This window comes from Lissotriton helveticus, chromosome 6 (assembly GCF_964261635.1).
Source record: "Lissotriton helveticus chromosome 6, aLisHel1.1, whole genome shotgun sequence".
In the NCBI taxonomy this organism is placed as follows: Eukaryota; Metazoa; Chordata; class Amphibia; order Caudata; family Salamandridae; genus Lissotriton; species Lissotriton helveticus.
Window position 1 is genome coordinate 145,480,278 of NC_136067.1, and position 25,952 is coordinate 145,506,229.

The 25,952-nt window shown below is 43.0% G+C and overlaps 1 protein-coding gene across 2 annotated transcripts in view; it reads left to right on the forward strand.

Annotated features, from left to right (window-relative positions):
- BABAM2 (BRISC and BRCA1 A complex member 2) overlaps positions 1-25,952 on the forward strand; it is a 961,268-nt gene that overhangs the window by 860,860 nt on the left and 74,456 nt on the right. For both annotated transcript variants that reach the window (XM_078647504.1, XM_078647505.1), the window contains exon 11: positions 955-1,108. In XM_078647504.1, the coding sequence (XP_078503630.1) occupies positions 955-1,108 (154 nt within the window). The remainder of the gene's footprint in view (positions 1-954; positions 1,109-25,952) is intronic.

The following is a 25,952-nucleotide window of genomic DNA, read 5'->3' on the forward strand; positions in this document are numbered from 1 at the left end:
TGGGTGGAACGTGTTTAGGAAAAGAAATGCCCACACAAGAGCTTCCGTTCACCTCAAGGTACTCTACAGTCCACACCAGTCATGGTCAGTTCGTAAGTCACTGTGTCATCATTGTTATACCAGTTTCAGTAGATGTGCTCGATCCTTGCGCACCATGGGCTGTATCATGCATTTTCATTGTTTGTCCTGGGCGCATCTATTAAAAGGTGCGCCCAGTGCACGGTGAGTGCGCTGCCTTTTGGGGCATCCGCGAACTCGTGCTGCTTCGGGGGCAGCACATTTATGTGAAAACACAGAGCGGCTGCTTGCAGCCGCTCTGTGTTTTCCCCGTGCACACGGCACTTGCCTGCAAGGGGATATCTTGGTGGTCCATAGAACTCTCTTTCCCTCCTCCAGAAGGCTGCTCTCAGGGAGTGCACTCACAGTTCATCACATGAGAGCTTGTTTGCCTCTGCGCCCGCGTTGGTAATACGGCGTGGGCGCAGAGGCAAAGGAATCCCCTCATTTGCATAGGGCACACCCCCATGCAAACGAGAGACTACCCCCTCCCTGAAGATCCGCTTTAAGTGCGCCAGCGCTATCGGTATTACTGAAGGGGAAGCACAAGCGTCTGCGCCCCCTTCTGTGAAACCAAGGTGCCCCGGGGCACACAAAGCCTGTTGCACCCCCAGGGCACATACTGTAATACGGCCCCATGTCTACTATTTGTTTTTACTCTACTATTCAAAAATGAAGTTGTTTTCAATGAAGAATGCCATCAGGTTTGGATATATTGGTCGAACATGCACATCTTTTGTTGCTAGAAGCATTAATACTTGTTTTGTGCTGCTCTTCGTTCTTGCTGATTATGTATTTTTATTGATTATTCGATGATTAGTTATTTCTAAATAGATCGTTGTTAAAAGGTCATGGAAGCCATCCCTTGACTGTGTCATTTCCTCTCCCTCTTTGCAGTTGATCTCCCGCTGTATTTTCCCCGGGACCAGCCCACCCTCACCTTCCAGTCTGTGTACCACTTCACCACCAGTGGGCAGCTGTACTCCCAGACCCAGAAGAACTACCCCTACAGCCCGCGCTGGGACGGCAACGAGATGGCCAAGAGAGCAAAGTAAGTCACGCTGTGGGACCTTCATTGCAGCAAGCCAGGGAGTCTTTTAACGAGATCTGGTGGTCTGAGCAAAAGCTATATACACAGTATAATAGTGTACGTGGGAAAGGGTCAGGTGTGTTTACCATTAGGAAATCTGTGAGATGTAGTAGACGAGGAGAGAAAAATAAGTTGTCTTTATCAGTCTAAGGATAAAGATGGAAGTTACCCCTTGTTCATATGTATCCATGCAGTGTTGGGTTGTTTATTTCCCCGGCATCCGCTCATCACCTCTAGGCTTAGACAAGGTGTTTTTTAAAAGTGCCCCGCGAATATTCAAGAGTGAACGAATTGAATTTGAGGTGACCTGCAAATATTTGTGTATCAGTTTTGTCCTCATCATTAAGTAATGTTTGTACCTGTGGTTGCGGGCACGCCCTGCAGAGTTCTTCAGTGTCCACCTTACCTGTTGGCTGTATTGCACCCTAACTTAGCATTGTCATTGGTCCTGCTTGCATCCCAGTACGTCTAAATGAAGAACCCCCTTTTACGTGGTGTAGCATTATTTACCTAAAAGAAAGAACTGTCCCCTGTAAAATAGTCCTATTATTTCTATAGTGCTATAGAAATAATTTAAATATCTTCTGCAATTCAAGGTTAGTATTTTTTTCTGATAGATGCTTCTTCCTGCAAATTCCTCACCTTATGAAAATCCTCCTAGCACTAGACCGAATTTGGAAACGTTGTCCCCAGCAATAGTTCTCCAGCTTGACCAGGTGGCACCATGAGGCTTTAGCGGCGACTCCACCCATCCAGGACGTGAAGATGTGTAAGGTGCCTACGGCTTATTCGTGTCAGTCTTCCACACACTGACGTTGGTGTGGAACAGTTTTTGCTTGTTCACAACGAAATTCCTCAGCCTTCGACAGTAATGAGGCCAAATGATTTCTATGGTTTCCGATCTTCATCCCTGGCTTAAATTTTTTAAGGACCTGTCCTTGTGGAACCTGCATTACTTTTATGTGTGGTATCTAAAATCCAAATACGACCCCTCTGCCTACATCTCCTGTTCATTGATTCACCCAAATCCATCTTAGAAGCAAAACTGGTTTTGGCCAAGGCCTACGGGGATACACCAAACCATTTCCCATCCCATCCTCCAACATAAAAAGATTGCCCAAAAGTCCTTCTCACACAACCCACCACAGGAAGGGAAAATTCGATTATTCACCTACGAAACAGTCCCTCTCCCACAAGTGTTTGGAGACCCGACGACGTTCACAGATGCTTGTCTCTTCCTTATCATCCGTGCTGAATCCTGACATTGAAAAAGATGACTCCATCGACTGACCATATGCATGTGGAGTCCTTTTGGCAGGCCATGCTAAATATCTTCAGCACTGCTCCATTACCCTTGGCCACTTCCAGAGGGTATGCCGCTCCTGCAGGTTTGATAATTTGAGCAGCTCTAATCCTGATGGCACCTGACACAATGCTTTGATGCCATTTCAACAATTGTGCCAACATGTTGCTGCCTCTAATCAGCTGTGGGCCTAAAGCATTCATCAGGGTCGTGTCTCTGCCCCCTACACTGCAGTTAGTAAGTCCTGGGTGGGCTTTCATATTAACAGAGGTACTCTGTTAATATTATAACATAATTATTTCTACAGTGATGCATACTGGTCATTACACCTAAGTATGCCTCCTGTATTTACCCCTTGGTAATCTTTTAATCAACCAGGGATACCACCAAATTAACCCTATCCATGCTGCCGTCGGCCATTGGCCGACGGCAGCACTACCTCGCTGGTGCTGCCGTCGGCCAATGGCCGACGCGGCTCCACCCGTTTTGCGGAACTGTCGCACTTCCGCAAAACGGGCGGCGCAGCCAACGGGTTAAAGGATACTTTAGTGGATTATCCATAGTAAGTTAGAGTCATAAACTGGACCTAAATCATTGTCCTGAGAGAAGAAATATCTAAGAACTCCCTCAGAAAAGCCCCATTCTGAGGTCGAGTCCACCCTGGTAGTAAAATCTTACCAGGGTGAGACGAGGTGGCAATTTATGAAGCATGTCACATTACATGAGTGAGCCATCCTTGTCCAATTCTTGGAATTGCCTTGAATTTAGGTAACAAACAACTAGCAGCACACAGAGAACTCATTGGGTCTCTGGTACTAACGTGCTGATTTGCTGATTAAGCAAAACAGCATTTCTCTGAGGGTATTACGCCAATTTTTGTGTTTGTTACAGCTATCCACCATGTCACTTTAAATGCTTACAATATTTCACTATTAGACCATCATACTATATTTATTTATTATTATTCACTATCTAACAGCAATGATGTTTTGATCTGAAACGTTGAAAATAGCAGTAGTGTCAGTACATAGTTAACAAAAGTGTGATATTTACATAGATCGGTAAGTAACAGTTACCTTTGGATAATCGCGCCTTTTGTATGGTTAGACGGCATGTCACTTTGAATGCCCCTAAAATGTTATTGATGACGGGCATAATGTCAGGTATAGCCAGAACGTCGCCTAGAATGCCCACAATATGTCACCGTTGAGCCCCATTGGGCATGGGTTATCTCCAAATTAAAACACATATACATGTACATTCAATCAGTCACACACATTCACTTGCTTATATATTTATGTGCACTCAGTTACACGTTTACTCACATACAGTCACAGACCTATGGCTCTCAGCACTGGCCCTCACCCTCCCCACCACTTACTGGATAGCCGCTGTGGCCATAGCCATGGCTCTTTGACCTCACTGGGTTCTACAAAGTCCCAGCTTGCTTCATCCACATCTCTGGCAGCTACAGCAGAAGAAAGGAGGAGGGAGCTATGTAACCCAGCCAAGTTAGTGGTACTAAGCGTCTCCGTGGTTCAGATTGCAGAGAGACAACAGCTCAATTTCTCCTGCCCCTCAAGCCAGGAGAAGATCAAACGCCTTGCATGGAGTGGGTTAGTCATCACATCTGAGGGTTTAGAGGTGTGGCATGAGGTTGGAACCGCAGGGGTTTTAAGATTGGAAATATGAAGGCATACAGTTATAGCCTTGCGGGTTGATGACTTTTCCTCTAAATCCATCTTTTCCACCAGGTAAGGATGGAAACGTAGCCTTGCATTCTGCCAGTCTACTAAGTGGCCCAGAACGTTTATGCCATAACTTTGTAGCCTTTATGTGGAGTAGGAGGGCTACGCAAGTCTGGGCCTCATCGTATTTCAACTTCAGCACAAAGATCTGCTCTCCTTGGGGTCTGAAATGCTCCTGAGGCGTGGCTGGCAGGTGTGACGGACAGACCATCAGGTTTAGGTACCAATGCAATAAGTTGCTGCACACTAACAGGGCATCAGAAAAATAATAAACTGCTTTGCATATGGCTGTGTCTAAACTGGGGTGGTGAAGTGAGCTAAAGAACAAGGATGGATTCAACCCAGATCTGTGACTGGGGGTGAGTGTCTGAAAAGTTTCAGCGTTCCGTCGATTATCTCCTTGTGTTTGCTTGGTTCACCCTAAGTTGGCAGGGTATGCCCAGACATGGGTCTCTTGCTCACTTTGCCACTGGATTCAAGCTACCCTTGCTAATGAGGGGTGTTACCCCGAAACCGGTCCCAGGATGCTTGATTCCAGTTTAGGGAAGACCTGGCTTGGCAGTTCGGCTGGACTGTTTCCATGAGGAAAAGGTTTAAGACTGCATATGGCTGGGGTTGAACTGGGTTGACGAATGAGATAAAGAACGATGACGGATTCAACCCAGATCTGTGACTGGGGGTGAGTGTCTGAAAGGTTTCAGTGCTCCGTCCATCATCTCCTTGTGTTAAGAAAAATAGTAGGGCAGAACCCTAACATCTATACAGTGGAACCAATACAGCCCTAACGTGCACCCTAACCAAATCTCTTATTGAAAGCTTTCTGTAACTTTCAACTTAATCCTAACTCAAGAATTAGGAAGATGTTCTATAAATAAAATTTAAAACAAGATCGTTTCAAAACTTTTCTCATTCTCTGAGCAAAATTATTGGATTTGCTATAGTGTGGCCGCCTGCACATGCAGGTTTGGGGGAAAATAGTTGTTCACCATAAATATATGTCAATAGGAAGAATGTACAGGGCAAAGTTCTGGAACTCGTAGTTCCATACTCCTTGGAGTGTTGTTACTCTAGCATAGAGGTATAAACTGTTGCTATATATAGGCATACTTGTGCGCCCTGAGATTCTTTTTTGTAACTTGTGTTGGGGATAGGGCACCGCATGATGGTATGGTGCAAGGGCGGCTCCTCCGCAACGGCGCTGGAGTGTTACTCCACTGGCTCAGAGCCAGCAGCTAAAAAATAAAACAATATTTCATTATTGTTTTATTTTTAAGCAGCTGGTGCAGCCAGCATTTGCAGGGAGGGCAGGGCCTGAGAGGGGGAGGAGGAGTGCTATGTGCACACTCTAGTGCGCATGTGTGTTTGGCCAGCCGTCTCAAGCCGGGCAAACACACATGCGCACTTAGGTTTCTCTAACCCCACTGTATTGAACAGTGGGAAACAGCACAGACTCCCTGTGCCTGAGCGAGCATCTTTTCAGCCCGCTCCGGCCAATCCCCCCGCTGCTCTCCTATCAAGGACAGCAGCGCGGAGATTGGACAGGGAGTCTGATGCAGCCCCAGTGCCTGCTGGGACAAGCAAGAGGAAAGACCAGGCGGAACGTCACCAGCAACTTAAGGTAAGTTTTCCTTGTTTTGTTTTTTATCATTAAACTAGACCACCCCACCCTCCCCCGCCCTACCACCTTTTGTATGTGGTTGCCGCCGCTGGCATAATGTAAAGTAAGTGTTTAGAAGGAAAATATGCTAAATTAGGGTCACCACCATTTGTCAGTGTTGAATATAACAGTCAGTGGTCACTGATGAAAATGCATAAGGGTTTATAAGAGAGGGATTTCTTTGTTAAATATCCCCACTGAAAGAACCTGGGCCTTGCCCAACAGGCGTGTGTTACGTTCTTTGTACAAATGTTTAGTTTGGCAAGATTATTGAATGCTCCAAGGGAGTGGCTGCTCTGATGGGAGGGAGTGGTTTGTTGACTAGGCGGGTAAAGAACCGGTGCTACCCAAAATGCTTTTCTGGAATATAATGGAGTAATCCAGCCTGATAATAGACAACTGCTTTGTATTCCCACACTCGCCCTGCACCTGCGAGGGCATGCAGACATTTCAGTCACCAGAGGTCCTCTCTCTCACACATGCATGCAACACGCGGCTGCCAGGAGGCTTGCCTTACACACATGTGCTTTCGGCTGTGTGTTTTACTGAAACAAGCAGGTATATAATAACATCACAAACCGGTGGCAAGCACAACTTTATCAACATGAAGGTTGCAATCAAAAATACATTAAATCTGCTCTGGTGGATTTTCATTTACATATGAAGTAAGCTTAACATTATTTCTCAATTAGCAAAAATGATCCTACTAGTTCTGGGAAGGTGCGACAATTACTGCTTTCCAGGAGTATTCACACCCAGAAGCTGTTTCACAAGCGTAAATGCACATGGTATACATTTGCACATGCGTAAATGCATAACAAAAGTGGAAAAATAATGTTCCCTGTTTAAAAGCCTCTTACCCCATAGCACCACAAATTCTGTAATGTTTCCCTCATAGCCCTTAACAGGAATCATTTTCCACGTTTGACACGTGTCTTGAACTACTTTGTGGATACACACAATCTCACAGATGTGTGGGTGTTTACCAGACTTCAGTGGCATTTATGCCTTGAGCACCCCCACAATGGTGTGATTTTACATGAGAGTAAATCAATGTATGAGTTTAAATTCAGGTTTTGTCAATTGCAAATGTGAGTATACTTCTGTAAATCATGCCATTTGCTGAGATTTGGGGTCAAATCAGAACACCAGTTTGCACAGGGAGCTCTGAAGTCATACCCCTCAGGGTTAACTGATATTAAAATAGTTCTCCAAAACTAATAAATAGAATTTTTAATCATTTTAATTATTCTAAATCCATGCTACCTGGCATTATGATTTTTTTGATAAAAAAACGTTTATCCTGAAAGGTTCTTCAACAAACACTTGTTCCATATTCAGTTTAAACAGTGACAGACATTAATCGTCTCCCATGAATTTTCACAGGGGTTATCCTCTATTAGTTTACAACCGTTACCAAAAAAAAAAGAAAAATAAGGAATATTTAAACACCAGTATTTACTTGTTTACAAAACCTTACTGGAGTACAATAAAATAATCCAAGTTCAGGACTGAGATTCAAAGGTCTCATATGAACCATGTTTATCCTTAAAATGATTAAACGAGATTGTAGTAAGTATGCAGATTCAAGCCAATACATTGAAAATGCTCAAGTGTCCACGCAGTATTTGAGAGTTCAGTGATTATTTTCTCCTCCTCATGGAAGCACCTTGTTCCATTTACACCAGACAGCTCACTCCAATGTTTCATATTATACTGTCTGCCTGGCTGGTCATCTTCCTATATCCAGGAAGTCACCTGTCCCTTCCGTTGTTCACTTGATGTGTTCATCTCAAACAAATCAGTGTTGTTTTACCAGCCATCTTTATTTTATGTTTACCAAAAGTATGTGCTCTGTATTTCTTTTTTTCTCAAATGCACAGTGTCCTTTCGTAAATTAAAGTCCACATGTATTTCCACCCGTAGCTATATAACATCACATAGAAAATAGGGTAAATACTTATCGTGCTTTACATTAGTTTATTTTATACCTACTTTAAAAATCATGTTATTAGGCTTCCTAATATTTGTGAAGCAGGAGTCTTTGCGACCTATGAATTTCCATTTTGCCATGTGGCTGAGTGCATCAGTCGCAAGGCTAAATGCAAAACAGTTCATGTGCAATTTGTTCATTTAGGTGTGCCAACTGACCTCTTTATATTGGGTGCACATGTGTATGTTTCCTGCTAAGCACTATTTTCATTATGTCATGTCCAAATATTGCCAAAGACAGTATTGTGGGCTCTTTACAAATTGCATTCCTCAGTAACTAAGCATATGACTGCTAAACTGATGGGTATTACATCAGGTTAGTTGAACATATTTGCCATACAGATCACCGATTTTAATTAAACGCAACGCCATTGAACACTTCAAGTCCATAATCTTGCTGGAATTCAGGACCACATAGAAAACTAAAATAAATAATATTCTGTATCTATTATTCTATTTCAATGCCTTTTTAAAATATGATTCAGTTTTAGAGCTTCTCTTCACTGAATCCTTATTTAACGGATTATATATATTTCTGATTTGTTTTTTCTCCCGAGAAGTGTACAGTACTCAGCGTGACAGCATGTCACTATGTAATGTAATATGGAAGTAGTAAATGTACTTTTAGCAAGAAATAACAGAAGCAGGCAATATAGTTTACAGTGTCCACCACTTCGGAGCTCGTGGCGGAAGAGGTGTGGCGCCGCGGCCAGGGCGACTGATGCTGGACACTGGAGATCACGGTTCGATCCCTGGCTCCGGTGGTAGGGGTCTGGCCAGCACCATGCGACTCTGGGCAATAGCTCGCTTAATCTTCCCAACGGCCCCCAGCGCCGAGAGACCCCTTCTGGGTGATTCGTGCCCTATACAAGTACAGGATTTAATTTGACTTTTTTACTTATGCAAATTCAGCAGTTTCTTTCTTGTTTTAGTACTTACTGGAGGACCAGGTAGGCCAAAAGGAGTGTTTTTACATTGTTTATAAGTTCTTAACCTTGGTCAGCACATTGTTCTTTTTATATTAGGTCTCTGAGTTCATGAAATACAATCCTTTATTGATCACAAGTTGTTTGTGGTGGTTTTTGTCTTTAACACCTGGAGGGTCTCTGTGCCTCATTGACATAATGCACAAAAAAGCACAGGTTAGTCAACCTGCTGGTACACCTGGACATACTCCATTTACTAGGAAGCCATGGATGGCTTGCAAAGTCCACAAGTCATTGTTGCAGTTTGAGGGGGAAAAAAATAAATACATGACCTGCCCACCTTCCACTTTAGCAAAGTTATGTTATGTTATGTTAATTTTGACTTATATAGCGCCAAATCACCGTCAGGTCTCTAGGCGCTAATAACAGGTGGGAAGAAACAACAGCTGAGTGGATGGAAAATACATGTGGCGGTTAAAAATGCGCAGTGCCTAGGGCTTCTCTAAACAGGAGCGTTTTTAATGATTTCCGGAAGTGCAACAGATTTGATTCTTTGCGGAGAGGCTCCGGTAGTTTGTTCCAGATCTGTGGCACCAGCACAGAGAAGGATCTCCCTCCCTTGGTGGCCAGTTTGTACCGGGGGCAAGACAGCAATTGTGCATTGGAGGACCTTAGTGATCGTTTGGGGTTGTAAACCTGAAGACGTTCCTTGATGTAGGCGGGTGCTTGGCCATGGATTGCTTTATGGGCTGTGCATAAACTTTTAAACTCCACCCTCTGCTTTATGGGGAGCCAGTGCAGTTTGCGCAGCAATGGGGAGGCATGGGTCCGTCTTGGTAGCCTAAAGATCAGTCTGGCTGCGTCATTTAGGACCACTTGTAACCTACCGGTCAAAGTTTTAGGCAAGCCCAGATAAAGGGCATTCCCGTAGTCCAATTTTGAGATTATTGTTGCAGAAACGATTGTGCGAAGCGTGGGAGTGGAGAGAAGAGGGACTAGCTTTCGTAGCTGTCTAATTAAATTTGTACAGGTCTACTACTACTACTGAAGAAATTTGGCTGGCCATTGACAGCTCATGGTCAATCTTTATACCAAGGCTTTTCACATTTGGGCACGGTTTCGGGGTAGGACCTAAATCCTGAGGCCAGAACAGGTCACTCCAAGGTGATTCAGCGGCTGAAATCACTAGGACCTCTGTTTTGTCCAGGTTGATCTTTAACGAGTTCGCTGTCATGCAACTCACAGTGTGTCTAAGGATATTTTGGGCCTGGGTCTGTGCAGATGCCGTATTGTCGATGCTGAGTAGCAGCTGAGTATCATCGGCATAGTTGAAAGTTCTGCAGCCCATGTTTACCAGGGAATCAATTAGGGGTTGCAGATAGATGTTAAATAAAAGTGGGGATAATGCAGAGCCCGGAGTGACTCCACATTCAATTGTACCCAGGTCAGATGTAAGGTCCCCTAATTGGATCCTTTGAGTCCTCCCAAAAAGGAAGGATTTAAGCCATTGATAGGCTAGATCTTGTATCCCAAAGGCGGCCAGTCTGTCCAGAAGCAGGGTGTGGCTGACAGTATCGAATGCCGCTGACAGATCTAATAATATCAGGGCACACGGTTTCTTACTGTCAGCCATACCTCTGAGCTCATCAAGCACTGAGAGCATCACCAGCTCAGTGCTATGGTGCGCGGGAAACCCCGCTTGGCGCTCCTGGAGCAGGTGGTGAGTCAAAAACAAATGTGCGGAGGGTCAAGGGGAAATATTTTAACGACCTGTCTACTAATGCCCCTGAACTGTAGATACAAAACACCGAAAGAAGGAGACCAGGTCAGATAATGGTGTGCCGTCCTGAATGGGGAGCAGGAATCGCAAGGACACCTATGTGGAAACATGTGTAGGGTCACACTGAGCTAGAAAAAGTCCCATCAGACCACCCTCTTGGCGGCATATCATCATGTGGGTATGGGCAGCCATTCCATTAATCGTCCATGTAATGGTACGGAAATGGAAAACAGCGTATTTTACCACAGTTGTGCCCAAAATGAAATGTGAAAACAAGTGCAGTGCTAGAAAATAGTGATACTTAAAAATGACTACCTAGACTGAACAGTTAGCTTGTCAAAATGAGTATAGGTGTCAGGATTAAAAACACGCCTATTAGTAACTAAGTGGAACTACATTATGGCGCTGTGTGGAATGGTCAACTAGTTTCAGCTAGAAGGAGTGTTTACTCCAGCTTTCGTCAGGACCAAAAAACGGTAGGCTACTGCAACACAATATATTATAAAGGGTGTACACATATGAGAGAGCAAAAATTGCATCTAGATGTTCTAAGAAGGAAAAGTGTCACTTGTTTTCACATTTTATTTTGGGCACAACTGTGGTAAAATACGCTGTTTTCCATTTCCGTACCATTACATGGACGATTAATGGAATGGCTGCCCATACCCACATGATGATATGCCCCCAAGAGGGTGGTCTGATGGGACTTTTTCTAGCTGAGTGTGACCCTACACATGTTTCCACATAGGTGTCCTTGCGATTCCTGCTCACCATTCAGGACGGCACACCATTATCTAACCTGGTCTCCTTCTTTCGGTGTTTTGTATCTACAGTTCAGGGGCATTAGTAGACAGGTCGTTAAAATATTTCCCCTTGACCCTCCGCACATTTGTTTTTGATTAGTTAGAGCAGCTTTTTTGTTGCGGGTCTTTTCTAGATGCACACCTATCGGTCGTTTGCATCATTTAGCTCACCTAATTTAATTGTATGTGACTCCTTCTGCCTACATACTGCCACCCTGCCTATAAGTCTTATTTGTGTTTTGTTTTGTTCTATTATATTTCCCCTGGCCAAGCGACCACCATTGATCTCTTTAGTGCCACTGCACTTTACCTTGCCAGGTCATTGCACGCTATTAACCTCCGCGGCGAGATCATTTTTTCAGACATACTAGGCATCCCTACATTTCTTACATCACATGAGGCATTCGAATTAAACTCTTTTGACTCTTAGCCTATACCTAACCACATTATCTTTATTTGCAGTGTCTTAACTAGACACTGCTTTTTTGGATATCAATGATCCTCCCCCCCCCTTTTTTTAATAAACTCCTGTACCTTAGCATCACTGTTTTGAACGATAGGGGGCTCATTGAGCCTTTATATCTTAGACCAGGTGTTACCCATCCCTGTGATATCATATGCTTTCCATAGCTCTACCTTGTAATGCCATTACTGTTCGTAAATGGCTTCGCGCATGCGCAAGATTATTGTGTGCCTTGATTCTTAGCTGAGCGCATTTGCGCATGCGCGCGGAGAGCAGTGCTGACATTTCTAAGTTTTCTCCCTGGGCTCGCCTTGCGTGACCTCAGGTAAGCTCGCTTCTATGTTTAAGCCTTACTCTAGATAGCCTTTGATTTCATTAGTGACTGCCATTAGTTGAACACAAAAAGCCTCATTATTTAAAACCGAACGTCCGGATCCGTCGGTGCCTTCCCTTCCGCTCGGCTCTGAGCGCGGGAACCGACGGACAGGTATGTTCGGCGAGGCTATGATTATCAGTTTAGTTGAGTTTATATAGTTTGCTATAACCGAGTTTGAGCATTCAGTGGAGGTATAGTCTGAGTTGGGAGGGATCGGCCTATATATTATTAGACTTTGGAGCAGCATCCGCGATATATATGTAAAGGTGGACTAATGAGTTCTTGCCTGATTATGGACTAACAGGGACATTTAGAACTTTTCCTCGAGGTAGCAGCATTCTCTTATTGCTACTCCATAGTGTCATTCAAAGTAGATGATGGATGACACACTGTCACCACCAGCATTAGTTTTTTCTGGGTTATTTGTTATCATTATTATTTTCAGCTAACAACAGTTAGTTGTTTTGGAGCAGGGACTAGTCATGATAGGACAATTAGGAGTCTACTACACGTATTTTGGGTTACTGTGTATAGCGAATCGGCTGGACACTCTTAAACTGTGCGCTAATTGTGTCCTCTTTTTTTACACAATAGAGCGGGGCCTCAATTTCCCGAGCGGTTGCCGGGTAAGATGAGGTCATCACCCACACAAAGCTGGGTGAGTATCACTGTGAGGAAATGCCTCTTTGTGATAAAGCTAATAAGCTTGCATGTAATGCGGAACGCAAAATGTTCACGCAGGTGTGGTTTGTCCTGATGGTATGAGTGGGGGTGCGTTGATCCTGTGTGGGACTGTATACATGGTATCTTTTTGTTTCCTTGACAGGTTGAAAAACCTTTTTTCCTGTCTCCAGAGGACACAGAGGTTCCTGTTTTGGGTGACACTTTTCCTTCTTAGAACATCGAGATGCAATTTTTGCTCTCTCATATGTGTACACCCTTTATAATATATTGTGTTGCAGTAGCCTACCGTTTTTTGGTCCTGACGAAAGCTGGAGTAAACACTCCTTCTAGCTGAAACTAGTTGACCATTCCACACAGCGCCATAATGTAGTTCCACTTAGTTACTAATAGGCGTGTTTTTAATCCTGACACCTATACTCATTTTGACAAGCTAACTGTTCAGTCTAGGTAGTCATTTTTAAGTATCACTATTTTCTAGCACTGCACTTGTTTTCACATTTTATTTTGGGCACAACTGTGGTAAAATACGCTGTTTTCCATTTCCGTACCATTACATGGACGATTAATGGAATGGCTGCCCATACCCACATGATGATATGCCGCCAAGAGGGTGGTCTGATGGGACTTTTTCTAGCTCAGTGTGACCCTACACATGTTTCCACATAGGTGTCCTTGCGATTCCTGCTCCCCATTCAGGACGGCACACCATTATCTGACCTGGTCTCCTTCTTTCGGTGTTTTGTATCTGCAGGTGGTGAGTCTCCAGGAACGCTGAGAGTGATCTCAAGACATGTTGTTCTAAAATTTTGGACAGAAAAGGCAGCTGGGATATTGGCCTGTAGTTTTTTAGATTGGCAGGGTCAGCCCCAGGCTTTTTTATTAGGGGCCTGACTCGTGCTTCTTTAAGGCTTGATGGTAGATATCCGGTATCTAATGATTTATTGAGTAAGGAGATAATGTGACTCTATAAAGTAGGGAGCGCCATTCGGAAGACGCTAGGAGGACATGGGTCCGATGGGGAACCTGATTTGGTTCGACTCATAAGCTGCCCAAGAGCTGTTGTGTCTATTTGAGGAAACTTAGAGAAGACTTTTCTTGACTCTGGTCTTAATTTGAAAGCCAAGCAGACTGGTCTATTCCCTAAGTACATCCTTCATTACTGCCTTTAACCTTTTCTCATAGTCTTGTATCTCTCGCTCAAATACTTCGGTTTGGACACAGGCTCACCAGAAATCTGTGTGCAAATGCTTTTGTAAATAGAAAGCTTCTAACAACAAATGGTAAGGACCACAAACAAAAAAGACTCCATCCATATCTAGAGACAGTATACTTCTAAGACTTGTTCTTCACCAAGAGTGTCCTTTTCCAAAGTAGCAGCTGTGCAGTGCATGGCAGTGTATGGCGGTGTGTGTTCCTTTCCTGTGGGGGCAGTAACTAACACTGGTACCTCATTATTCTATTAATTCTATTAACGGGGTTTTACCAGGAGGAAAAGGAGTTTCTTCTTCAACACCAATACCAATGGCATTTCATATCCATTCAAAAACAGGCTTACACACCGGCTTTCAGCATAACGTTTAGCGTAACAGGTAGTCATTGAAGCTAGTGCTCACGGTGAGAGGAGAGGGCATTGGTTGTGTTGTGACCGTTTTTTTAACTCATTGATTGTTTATGATTTATACTGTTTATGTATTGTTTAGGCATTTTTTATCCTTTTTAACAGATTACAGGTGTAATCATAATCTTTTAGAGTGTAACCCGTAGGGAGGCTTATAACTAAATAAAACTTATACTACTATTTTACAACCTTGTACGTATCTTTAACAACCCTGTGACTTTTGTCAATACCGCACAAACTGTTATGAATGTATGTATGATGTACTAGTCAAAGAAATCTCTATGTCTGTGGAATAAGAAATATATTCCCTTGTTCCAAATAGGCCCTTTTCCAACTACAGGGTTCTCTGTTCTTCATGAGTTCAGCAAAGCCAGTTCTGAAAGGGGATTCTACACCTGTGACAAGCTCTGTGTGGGGGAGGTGTCTAGTTATGATACTCTGTCCATGATGCACAGTTAGTTACAGCATTATGAGTGATACACTGTTCATGGTACACAATGAGATTTCACCAAAAAAGCCTAGTTCATGGCCTAATCTGCCAAGTCTCTCATTCTGATATTTGTTAGAATCATAAAGTAAAGCTAAGCGCTAAGATACATTTTAGGTCTGGCTTGACAATAAAGCTAAGCGGGTGGAAAAAGATGAAAATATTTTCATGACCATTAACAGGAAGTATTCTTTTCATTGTTGCAGGTAAATATGTGATAGATAATTGGACCTGCTAAGCAGGACATTACAGATTTAGACTCAGTTTCAATATCTCAGTTGTGATTAAGATAGACTGAGTTTACTCCCTCGTTATGCTTTCATGTGAACCTCTGTGCCTCTCAGATCGCCTCTTTGCCCACAAACTGAAAGTGGCTCAAACTCGCAACCAGATCAGAGATGTTCATAAGGGCAGTGACATGCACACTACGACATTAGGTATACTTTGGGCTACAGCAAGTCCAGGAAACAGATGAGAGAGCCCAAAATGTGTACCTAGAGACGGGCGGGACCTCCGCTAAGGCAGAGGAGCGCCGCCCCACTAAGTACAAAAAGAAAAAGAAAATGATAATAACGCAGCGTTTAAAATGTTACGTTATTATAATTATCTTCTTGGAAACAGCCAGGTTGGGGCTGGCTGGGCTTGCCTGGGAGAGGGAGGAGGAGTGATTCCGGCTGCACTTGCGTACGCGTGACTGTTTGGCCGGCTGCCTCGGGTTGGCCAAACCGTCATGCACACTTTGCATGTTCTCCACCCAGGCGGCATTACAGAATTCTGGAACGTTTATGCCATGAAAAAACTTTTGTCCCTAATTTCAGGTGAGATGCCCTGCTTCGAGAAGATTTGGCAACTTTTTAAAAGCTGTGTGAGAAGCCACTGGTGAGGCTGGAGAATGTCACTACCCGTTCTTCACCTAGAAAGAAGGCGGTGGAAGCATAGAATGTCAGGCTCACCTCCTGAAAGTGAAGAGGTGGTAGATTTGGAGGGAGAACTATACAATGATAGGTGCCTTGTATTTGTTACCCCAGTCCATGTGATGTGAGTCTTTTTCCAATGGAGAAAGCAACAAGATGGTCATTATTAGCCAAATATCATACCAAAACTAATATTCACAGAGATGAATACTGTCTTTCTCAATCTTGCGCATTTGTGTTCTAGTTGATTAGAATGAACATTTTATGAATAAAGTGACAAAAAAGATGAAAGTTCCTATAACAGCAAATGCTAGGGTGCAGGCATGTATAGGTCTTCCAAGGCTAATACCATTAATAAAACATTATGTAATATCTAATTCGGTACTAGCTCAAAAAATAAAATAAAATATAAAAAAACGTTATTCCTGTTGAACTAGGGATTTGTGGCAGGTAAGGGGTAAAATAGCTCAAGTAGTTTAAACAAGTTGACTTAAAGGGGATTAGGCTGCTCCAGGGCAAAGATCTGTTGCAGCTAAGAAAGAACAACCAATGGGGGGAGAGAGTAGCACGGAGGTCAGGGAGGGGTTCAGGGATGTAGCCAGCATTGTCATGGCTGTGAAGCAAATTCCATATAATAGGCTGGTGCTGTTGGGCTGGGTGTGAGCCCGGTGCCTGGCGGCCATACTCAGGAGGAGCAGGGACAAATGTAATGAAAAACAGCATAAGTGTATGTACATCTGGACAAAACATGTTAGAATTGAATGGCTAATTTACAGAGGGTTGCTCATTTCTAGCCACATTAGGCTTATAGGACAGAAATATCCCTTTACAGGGGGTACAAATTCTCATAAATCTTTTCATGAGAATGTACTACAAATAGAAGCAAACCACATAAAATGGCCGGGCTCTACTGGAGGAAATCCAGCTCTCCTTAAAATCTCCAGTCTCACTACAGCAGTCTTGAGTTAGGTCAACAGAGACATAACACGCTGTGGCATGTGTAAGGCAAACTAGTGGGCAATGCTCTCCGAAGCGGAGAGAGATAAAAAAAAGAAAAGAAAGAAAAGGGGTCATTATTCGGCAATAGCGTGTAGGCCGCTGTGTGTGTATAATAACAGTGGCTTTTGTAGGGCTCAGCCTCTCAAGACAGTAAAAGTCTCTTTTCTATAACAAAATGTGTACAAAGGGTTCAGCCATCAGTCACTGAGTGTGAGCAACTCAACCTATACTGAGAGTAGAGCATGCACTTTGATCTCCTTAAGGTATAGCTAATTTCTTGCATTACCACACTCAAAAATAGCATTAGCTCATCTAGAAATAGTACTACCTTGAATTACCTCTGTTCAGAAGTGAAGCTGCAGTCACAGATAAAAAGAGAGGGTGAGGAAGAAAGAGAAACGGTGACAGGCATAGGAATATTAATCTTTAAATGTAATGTTACCAACATTTCCTCCAGAGCTCTACTAGGAGTAGGTGGATTACAAGTGTCACTGTATAGTCAGCAGTTCCATTAAGCCAAACTGATTTGGTTCATAATGCATATCTCTTCTAATAAATATGACAATACAGAAACTGTGAGTCAAGTCAACATGACTGTTGCCCCTTTTCTTCCCTCTTTCACATTACCGTCAAAGGCACCTGGCAGTTGGTCATAAACTGTCCACTTCATATCACAATTGGTGTACCGACAGACACCTTTGACTGTCCTTCAGACACCGCCATGCCGCCCTTGGCTACTCTCTGCGAGCCCTTAAAGACCCACACCATGCCCTCAAAGAAAGACCTCATGCAGGTCTACAGATTTATCATACCATTAAAAGTCCTTAGCTGGGTCATACACAACAGCAGTCACCAAGGGAGAACCTGAGACTCCCACTAGCTCACAGAAATGTTCATCCCATGGTCAACTGACCTTCAGACATCCCCAGCCAGGCCTTAGGCTCCTCCCTTAAACACCCATAGTGTGCTGTCATTGGCTCTTAATTCATCTTCGACTCTCAATCCGACCCAACCAGCAGGCCCTCAGAGACCATCAGTGTCCTTCATAGTCCCTAAACTGGCTTATCTTAGAGACCCCCAGCTTGCCTTCAGGAATAATTAGGCTGACTGAGGGTCCTTCGAACCCAACCCATCAGGAGAGTTTGCAGGGTAAAATCCACTTGCGGGGTCCTTTCATACTACACTAGGAGGCTACACTTATACCAGCTGTTTCTCACCCACATACTATTGTACCAGTGGAGGTTGAATAGATAGGAAAGTGCCACAGATGATGGAAGCCCCTAGTTCTGTTCACCACAAGCCTGGTCTGTGCCTCTGAAATGCCATTGGCTTAGCTCTGTGCCTGCCATAATCCAGCCTATGCTCTGAAATGCTGTTCAAGATAAAGCAGAATGCCTCATTCTGTTCAAAGAGAAGCTGCAGTCCTTCACCAGTGCTTTCTTTCTCTCTGCTGTGTAACATACCCTCTGACCTTTTAGTTCTCCCAATTGCCCCTACATAGTTGTCACCCTGCCCAGTGCTTCAACAGTAAGCTTCAGCCATTCCTGCTTCCTCGCCAACATATCTCTGCTGTGCCTTGAGCTATGATAGGTTGAAGCCTCCGAGCCACAGCAGGCTTAGCACGTCAGGCTGAGAATGCAGGCCTTGCTGGCTGTCATGCTCATATCAGTGGTAGATTGACTGCTTTGCTCTCACAAGTAGCACAAAGCCCCCATTCATGCCATTAGTCTTTGCAGAGAAGCAAAGGACGGATTGTGCCCAGAGTTTTCAAGATGCTACAAACCAAGTAGTCTGATGAGTTTGTGTTGATGGTCTGGAGAGCACGCGCTGCTTGGAAAAACTACTTCTGCACTCTTTCAAATATATTTTATTTCGGCCCATGGCCATACAAGTTGTACAATTAAAATAGCTACAAAAGAAACCACAAAACAATAAGAGCTAGAAAATATACAAGAACCAAGCATGAAACATTCATAGAAGTATCCGCTCTTGGCATGAAGACACAGAGCAAATGTACGAACACTTGACCATTGACAAAAACCTAGTACGGTGCGTCACCCCTAAAAGTACAGTTTATACATATCATGCTGTGGTAAGTGTGTTTAGTAAAGCTTCAGACAAGAATACTAAACTATAAAAAGTAGAAACCCCGATGAAATGTATTGCTAGGCATTTGCTTTATACATTTGACACCTAAAGCACACAAATTATCAATTGTGGAACAACGGATGGTCTAGATACTGGGATAAGGCTGGGGTAACTTACTATGCCCTGTCTCTCAGGACATCCTAGCTGCATAAAGTGCAAGTGCTGCAGCTTACATTATAAGTTAAAAAAGCAAACATCCTAAAACCAATAAAACATTAGTGCAGAAGGAAGTGGTTTTGCATTAGTCAGAGGGCAGAAGGTGTCGGCGAGCCACATTTTAGCCAAATTGGCCATATGCTGTCCAAACATGTAGCAATGGAGAGAAGACAATGACCGAAGAGGTGTGTGTTCTGCATAATCTTATCGCTACCCTGTATTTGGCAACACCTAAAAAGCTGCAGAGGGGAGCAATCCATTGCTTACGCTACTTATAATACCTTGAACAAAAAAAGAGTAGATGGTCGTCGATTTCTTCAGCACAACTGCAAACAGGACATATTTTGCAGCCCCCTTGTTGGTTATTCTGTTTAGCAGTAAAGGTAGCAAGCTGTAGTGTACCTAACCTGAACCTTATATAACAAGCTTCTGTAAACGGAGAATCAATGTCATTCATATAGTTTTCAAGAGAAGAGGTAGGCTGAATCCTATGGCCCTGGCCTACCTGTTTAGAGACCAGCTCGCCCATACATCTTGAGCCACAGGTGTTCTATGGCTCGTTGCTTGCCAGCACTGAATACAGGGAGCGTGGTTCAGCTCCCTTTCCAGAAGCACTGCTGAGTTATGCCTGTTGCAATAAAGTATACCACACTTAGACTGCGTTGTCTTTCTTTTATTCAAATTCAGTTCAAATATTTTCGTACTTCTTCTCCACATTATTTTGTCACATGGAACCACCATTTTATGTATTTATAATTCTAATGCGGTAGACGTGTCCATCCGGACTTTCATTTTCTAAAGCAGGAATATATACATAATGCATCCTCGATAGTGTTAAGTCTCCAATGCATTTCGGGCCTGTTTTGTTGCCCTTCGTCAGGGATTCACTACAAATGTAAACGGGAGCATTAGACTCTATATGTATGCAACCCACAAGTAAAACAGTTTGCTAATCATTCGTTTATACGATAATTTTTAAAAAAACGGCGTTTCCCTCTAACTGATCATGATCATAATGAAACCAAGTAAAGTGACTGTCCCTCCTTTTTATAAAGCATAGATTAAAAAGGAATTGTTAAACTCTATTCCCTTATTTCAAATTTGTGGGTTATAAGGTACCCCAACATCGTATAGACTCCCCTCTTACCTATCTCACATGTGTTCACCTCATTCCTAGGTCTACTGAGCGTCTGATCACTTTCTATTGCCTGTTGACCTTATAACTTGCTTGCCAGCACAGGCCTAGTCCTAAAGAAGGTGATGTTTTAAGTGTTTTAACCTCTAGCTGCCATTACTAGTCTGGAAATCACCCAGACTCTTGAACTCCTCTGAGAAATACAGATTACTTGGACTGAAAAGAGCTTCCCAGAGTATCCCCACTTCATGTTTGATAATACTTTTCATCTTTATATCTGATTTCCTTTCAGTTTTGTGGCATTTTACATATTATTCTTGTCCTTTTGACTAACCTGGTTACGATGTTTCCCATTCTTTATTTTGCTAACTGCATTGTTGTTTGGTTTAATGCCTCACCTGTGCCAGGGGTATTCATCTGAAGAACGTGTTGCTGCTTGAGCCACGCTCCAGGGGATGAGCCAAGGATTCCTGGCAGAAGATAGATCACCCTTAGGGGTCAGATTGCTTTGGTCTTGTAAGAACTCATTCACAGCTCACATCAATACTGGAAGAAAGTGGAGTGAACTGTTTGAATGGCTTGTGTGTATCAGTAGTCCTACTTACTGTCTCTCCCAAGGTCTCCCCTTCATTAAATGCCTTTACCAATGTCATTGCCACGTTGGCAGCAGGCCTTTTCCATCTATGCTTCCTGGATATGAAACAACATCCCCGTATCCATCAACTCCCCTAATGCTGCTCCAATTTAGGAAAGAGTTGAAGATGCATTTCTTTAATGAATACTGTGTAATGATACAGTGGCAGATCATTTCTGCTCTCAGAACCTAGCTGCCTCTTTTATCACTGGTAGACTTTGTGCTGTCTTTGATGTCGTATTGCTCTCGGCTGCCTTTTTGCTGGATTACCGCTATACAGATACCACATGCATACATGAATCTGCATGACCAGGGCATAACTCCTCCTCCTCACCACCCACCAAAAGCTCATTCATTACCTTTCCCTCATTTAACAGATTCTTCCATCTCAGCACGTGTAGCCAGCCAAATCCGTATGAATGGACTCGCATCCTTAAAACTTTCTGCCTGTTCTCATTCCCACAACTATCTTGCAGTCTCTTACTTGATCAACGCTACTTTCATCTCTATCAAGCAAAAAAAGCTATTCCGGACTCTATCCCTCTTGCCCAAGTTCTCCAAACCGCTTGAAAATCTTGTCTTAACCGGAGCTGCCCAGCAGCCAGTGGTTGATGTGTGAAAACTCTGAATGCAGGTGCCCTTGTATTCTAGGAAGCCCACCGCAGGTACTGCCAAAGGGAGGGTCTTCTGAATCCCAAGGTGGCCTAGTTTTGATTACACTATGGGGCACATGCATCAAGGGTTTTTGCATTCGCAAACGGTGCGAATCGCAAAATTCGGCCGTTTGCGAATGCAAATCTTTTTTTTTGGGATGCATTAAGGTTTTTGCTTTTTTCGCAATTTAAGAAATCGCAATTTATTTGCGATTTCTTAAATTGCAATTGCATTTAAGAAATCGCAATTTTGCGATTTCTTAAATGCAATGCATGATTTTTTTTAAATTGCGAAATCGCAAATAGGAAGTGGTAAATTACCATGAAGTTAACCTTCATGGTAATTTGCGAAAACTATCAAAAATGCACAAAAGTGCATTTTTGAAAGTTTCATTTTACACACACACATGTCCTTAGGGCATGTGTGTGTGAAAAAAGTACTTAAAGGTACATTTCAGGGGTGCAGGGGGGGTCCTTTGGACCCCACCTGCACCCTTGAAATTGCATTCTCATTTTGCGATTCCTTAATTGCGAATCGCAAAATGAGAATGCCTTCACATTCATTCCTATGGGCCTCTAGGCCCATAGGAATCAATGGAAAGGGATTCCTTAATTGCGATTCGCAAATTGTAAATCGCAATTAAGGAAAATTAAGAAATCGCAAACAATTGCGATTTCTTGATGCATAGCCGTTTGCGCATTCTTAATTGCGATTCCTTAATTTTCGCAATTAAGAATTTGCAAACGGGAACATTGATGCATGTGGCCGTATGTTCCTCGTTCTTCCACCATCCTACATTTCCTGTCCCTCTAGCTCACTCTAGTAGGTTATTTTACATCCCTGCTTTCTCTTTGTCACTGGTGTTCTATCTTTCTATTCCTTCTACTTTCTTCCTTTCCTTCCTTTCTCAGGCTCAAAGTTTGATCATGAAAATACGTCCCATTCCTCACAACAGTTTGCCAGTGCAGAAACACCTACACCCACCTGCAGAAATTAAGCGCAGCCAGCACATCATGAACAGCAACCTGTCCCAACCCGAGCACCTGGGCTTCTGCGACTACCCTTCACTGAGACAGGAGTCACCCAATAACAAACCTTATGGCCCCGCCTACCACAAAAATGTCTCCTCTATCTTCATCCTCATTGGACTCTTTGCCGCCTGCTGATCTTCAGTGAACAGGCATAGAAAGCCCAGGGACCTCTAATGCCATACACGATGCTTGGGTAGAAAAAGTCCACCGTGTATGGGACATAAAGAATGCAAAAGAGTGAGATATGCATGGAATGGGGTCTTAGTTTCCTGTTTATTTTTCTACATTGTTTTTTTCTTTAAATGTTGCTTCTTCTTGTACAAACAGGAAATTCACCTGAGTGGGCTGGGAGTAGCAGGGATTTGTTTCAGTCCTGCAAAATGTTGTTAAATCAGTCAGGAAAGCCACATTTACTTGCACATATGTGCTTTTTAATATGCTCAGTTTGTGGTTTCTTACTCCATACAAAGGGCATGTCTCTTGCTAATACATAATATCGTCAATCCTACATGTCCTACAAGTCATTAGGGTGACTTTGTTTTTTGTCTCTGACAAAATCTCAGTTTCGGGTGGAAGGCACACTGGAAGCTATCAAATGATTTAATTTCTAAAGCACACTAATACCCATGGGTGTCTTGACGCTTAAACTCTGTACTTGACAAAGGTGATACATAAACTGTGACTAAGTGCAGAAAGGAAAGCAATGTGAAAAAACACGTTTTAAGAGCCTTCCAAAATTGAAAGCGACAGGATAAAAAATCGATGCATAATGTCAAGGCATTCTAAAATGCTGCAGACATGAAAGAAAGACTTCTTGCACAGCAACGTGCCCGTCAAAGTACTGTTCAGAGGCATCTCACGTTAGATCACTTGAAAAACAAGCTGTGGATGTTTGATTTTCTCAGCCATACATGTAGCCAAAGGAGATATTAAGTTGACTATTCTGCAACAGGCAGCAGCCAACACCTCGTGAAGCTAAAAACGTTCTGTCGAGTATTCTGTTGAACAACGTTTTTAAAGCAAATGCTGCCGATGTGCTGGTCTTTCGTTTGCCTCCTCTTCTTTTACCAAGCACAAGATATTTAAACAAAAGTTGTCAGTGAGTTTTTTTTATTTGACTTAACTTCGGGATCTCCCTTAATGTACACATAAGGTCAATCTTCACAGAACGTCAAAGTTTAAATAAGGACAGAGCAGAAGTCCTAACCTGACACGGCGAATTACAGAAAATTGTGAAGAATGCATGCAGGAATGTCCCTCTTTGCGTTCTCTGTCTGCCTTCCTTCTTCCTCAGGCCTTGCAGGTATGTCGCAATCACAAGTACTACAGGAACAGTTTTAAGCTCATTCACATAAGTTTACAACTTATTCCAAATTCAGTCCATTGACGGCTGCACTCTTTACAGTTTAAATGAAATGACCACTTTGGTAAAAAAAAACAAAAAAACACAATTTAGTTAGAATATATATGGACGCATTTATTGTGATCACACAATGAGGGGCCAAACGGGCAGGGTTTTCAGTCACAGTTGCCAAAACATGGAGCTCCCCGAGTCCTGAAATGTCCCGTATGTTTACCCTGTGTAAGGAAATACCAAGGAAAGTCTGGATGACGTCATCCAAAGGTACCCTCCAACCTACCAACAGGGATTACATGCAATGCCTGGACACAGACTTGCTGTAATATGTAATAAAGTGATGGATGTAGGTGTTTGAACTTGAACCATTACAAAAAGCTGGGGCTACTGTTTGCAAATTAGTTTTGGTCACAGCCCAGACTGGTAGGCAGTACCTGGTTGGAGCACAAGAAAGGCAGATGAGTTTTGTGTCAGCATTTGTGAGAGGGCACCCCTTGCAATAAGGAAACAACTTTAACAAAGAAAAAGTGATGCTTACATTACTCATAGTCACTGAGAATTACTGAGCGTAGCACTCTATTCGGGTTTTAGCCATCTCCTTGGCAACATGAATACAAAACAGACACATTTTATATCAATTATTGTATGGAGTGCTTTCAAGTCAGCCCTGTACAGAGGAGCAGCACATCAGCCACATTAACCTACATTAATCTTTAGGTCTGGCTTGACCGTGCAACTGTCACCTGAGCTTTAAACCTACACCAATATAATTCTGCAGTTCTTTGCTGCCACACAAATACATATCGATTCCCATGCTATTTACTTGTAATGATTCCCATTACCATTCAACATTCCTTAAAGCCAGACTTCTTGGCATTGCCAATGGTTGTTCTTAATGTGTGGCTGCATGTTGTTTATTTTGCTAGTGGTAGCATTAAGTAGGCAGTGGGGGAGTTAATTTCCCGAGCCAGATTCCCCACTGCTGTATCACTCAAGAGAGTTATGAGGGATTCACCTGGGTCCTCCGTCAAACTTCTGCTGCAAAAGGGAAAGTGCCGTCTCGCAGCCATGACCCAATCCAGAATAATCTCCTAGAAGTCAGGAATGCTGCATCAGGGCTCACCCAGTCACTATGTTAGATCTTGGGCTTCCAACCCCAGTCTTTATGATTCTCTTATCAGCCCCATCTCATTTCTGAGATGTCCCCTGGCTCCTTCCTTGTGACCTCTCACTGAATCAAAGAGCACCCTTTGAAGTTGATTTAGCCAAACTTGGGCCTTGCCTTACCCTCCAAATTTAACAATGATGGTCTTTTATTTGCCTCCTGAAAGTTGTCGAGGGGAAGAAATACGTCAAGATTATACTTACAATGTAGTCATGCCGTAAATACCACAGACTCCAAATTCTAGTTTATGGGTTTTATTATAAGGCCAAAAATAGCTGAATATATACACAACGCAATATTAGCGAGTATAGGTACAGGAAAATTAATACAGAGCCAAATCTACGCATATAATTGACTCGGCAAAGGAGACACAAAGTAATAAAATCCAAGATTAGTACACAACCCAAGATGGAAGCAGAATCCAAGTTCTTTTTCATTAGGAAGGAAAGCATGATTTTTTTTTTCCTACACTACTCTCATTGAGGGTATTTCTAGCAAGTTCTCCTATCTTAATTCTCAAAGAAGTCAGCACGTGTAGACCACCTTAGAAGTACTGACGTCAAATAGGTCAAAATAGCGTAAAGCTATAGAGCTCGCTCTTAGGATGCTCCTTCTCCACCAAAAATCTAGAAGGCTGCCTTTTCTGTCCCTGGCCATAATACAAAAAGGATAAACTCAGCCCCCCCTAAATGTATCGAATTATTTCACTTCTCCAAGGTTGTGGTAATTTTCCATGACTTCTTTATTTAAATCTTCTTTGCTTCCAGTGACCTTG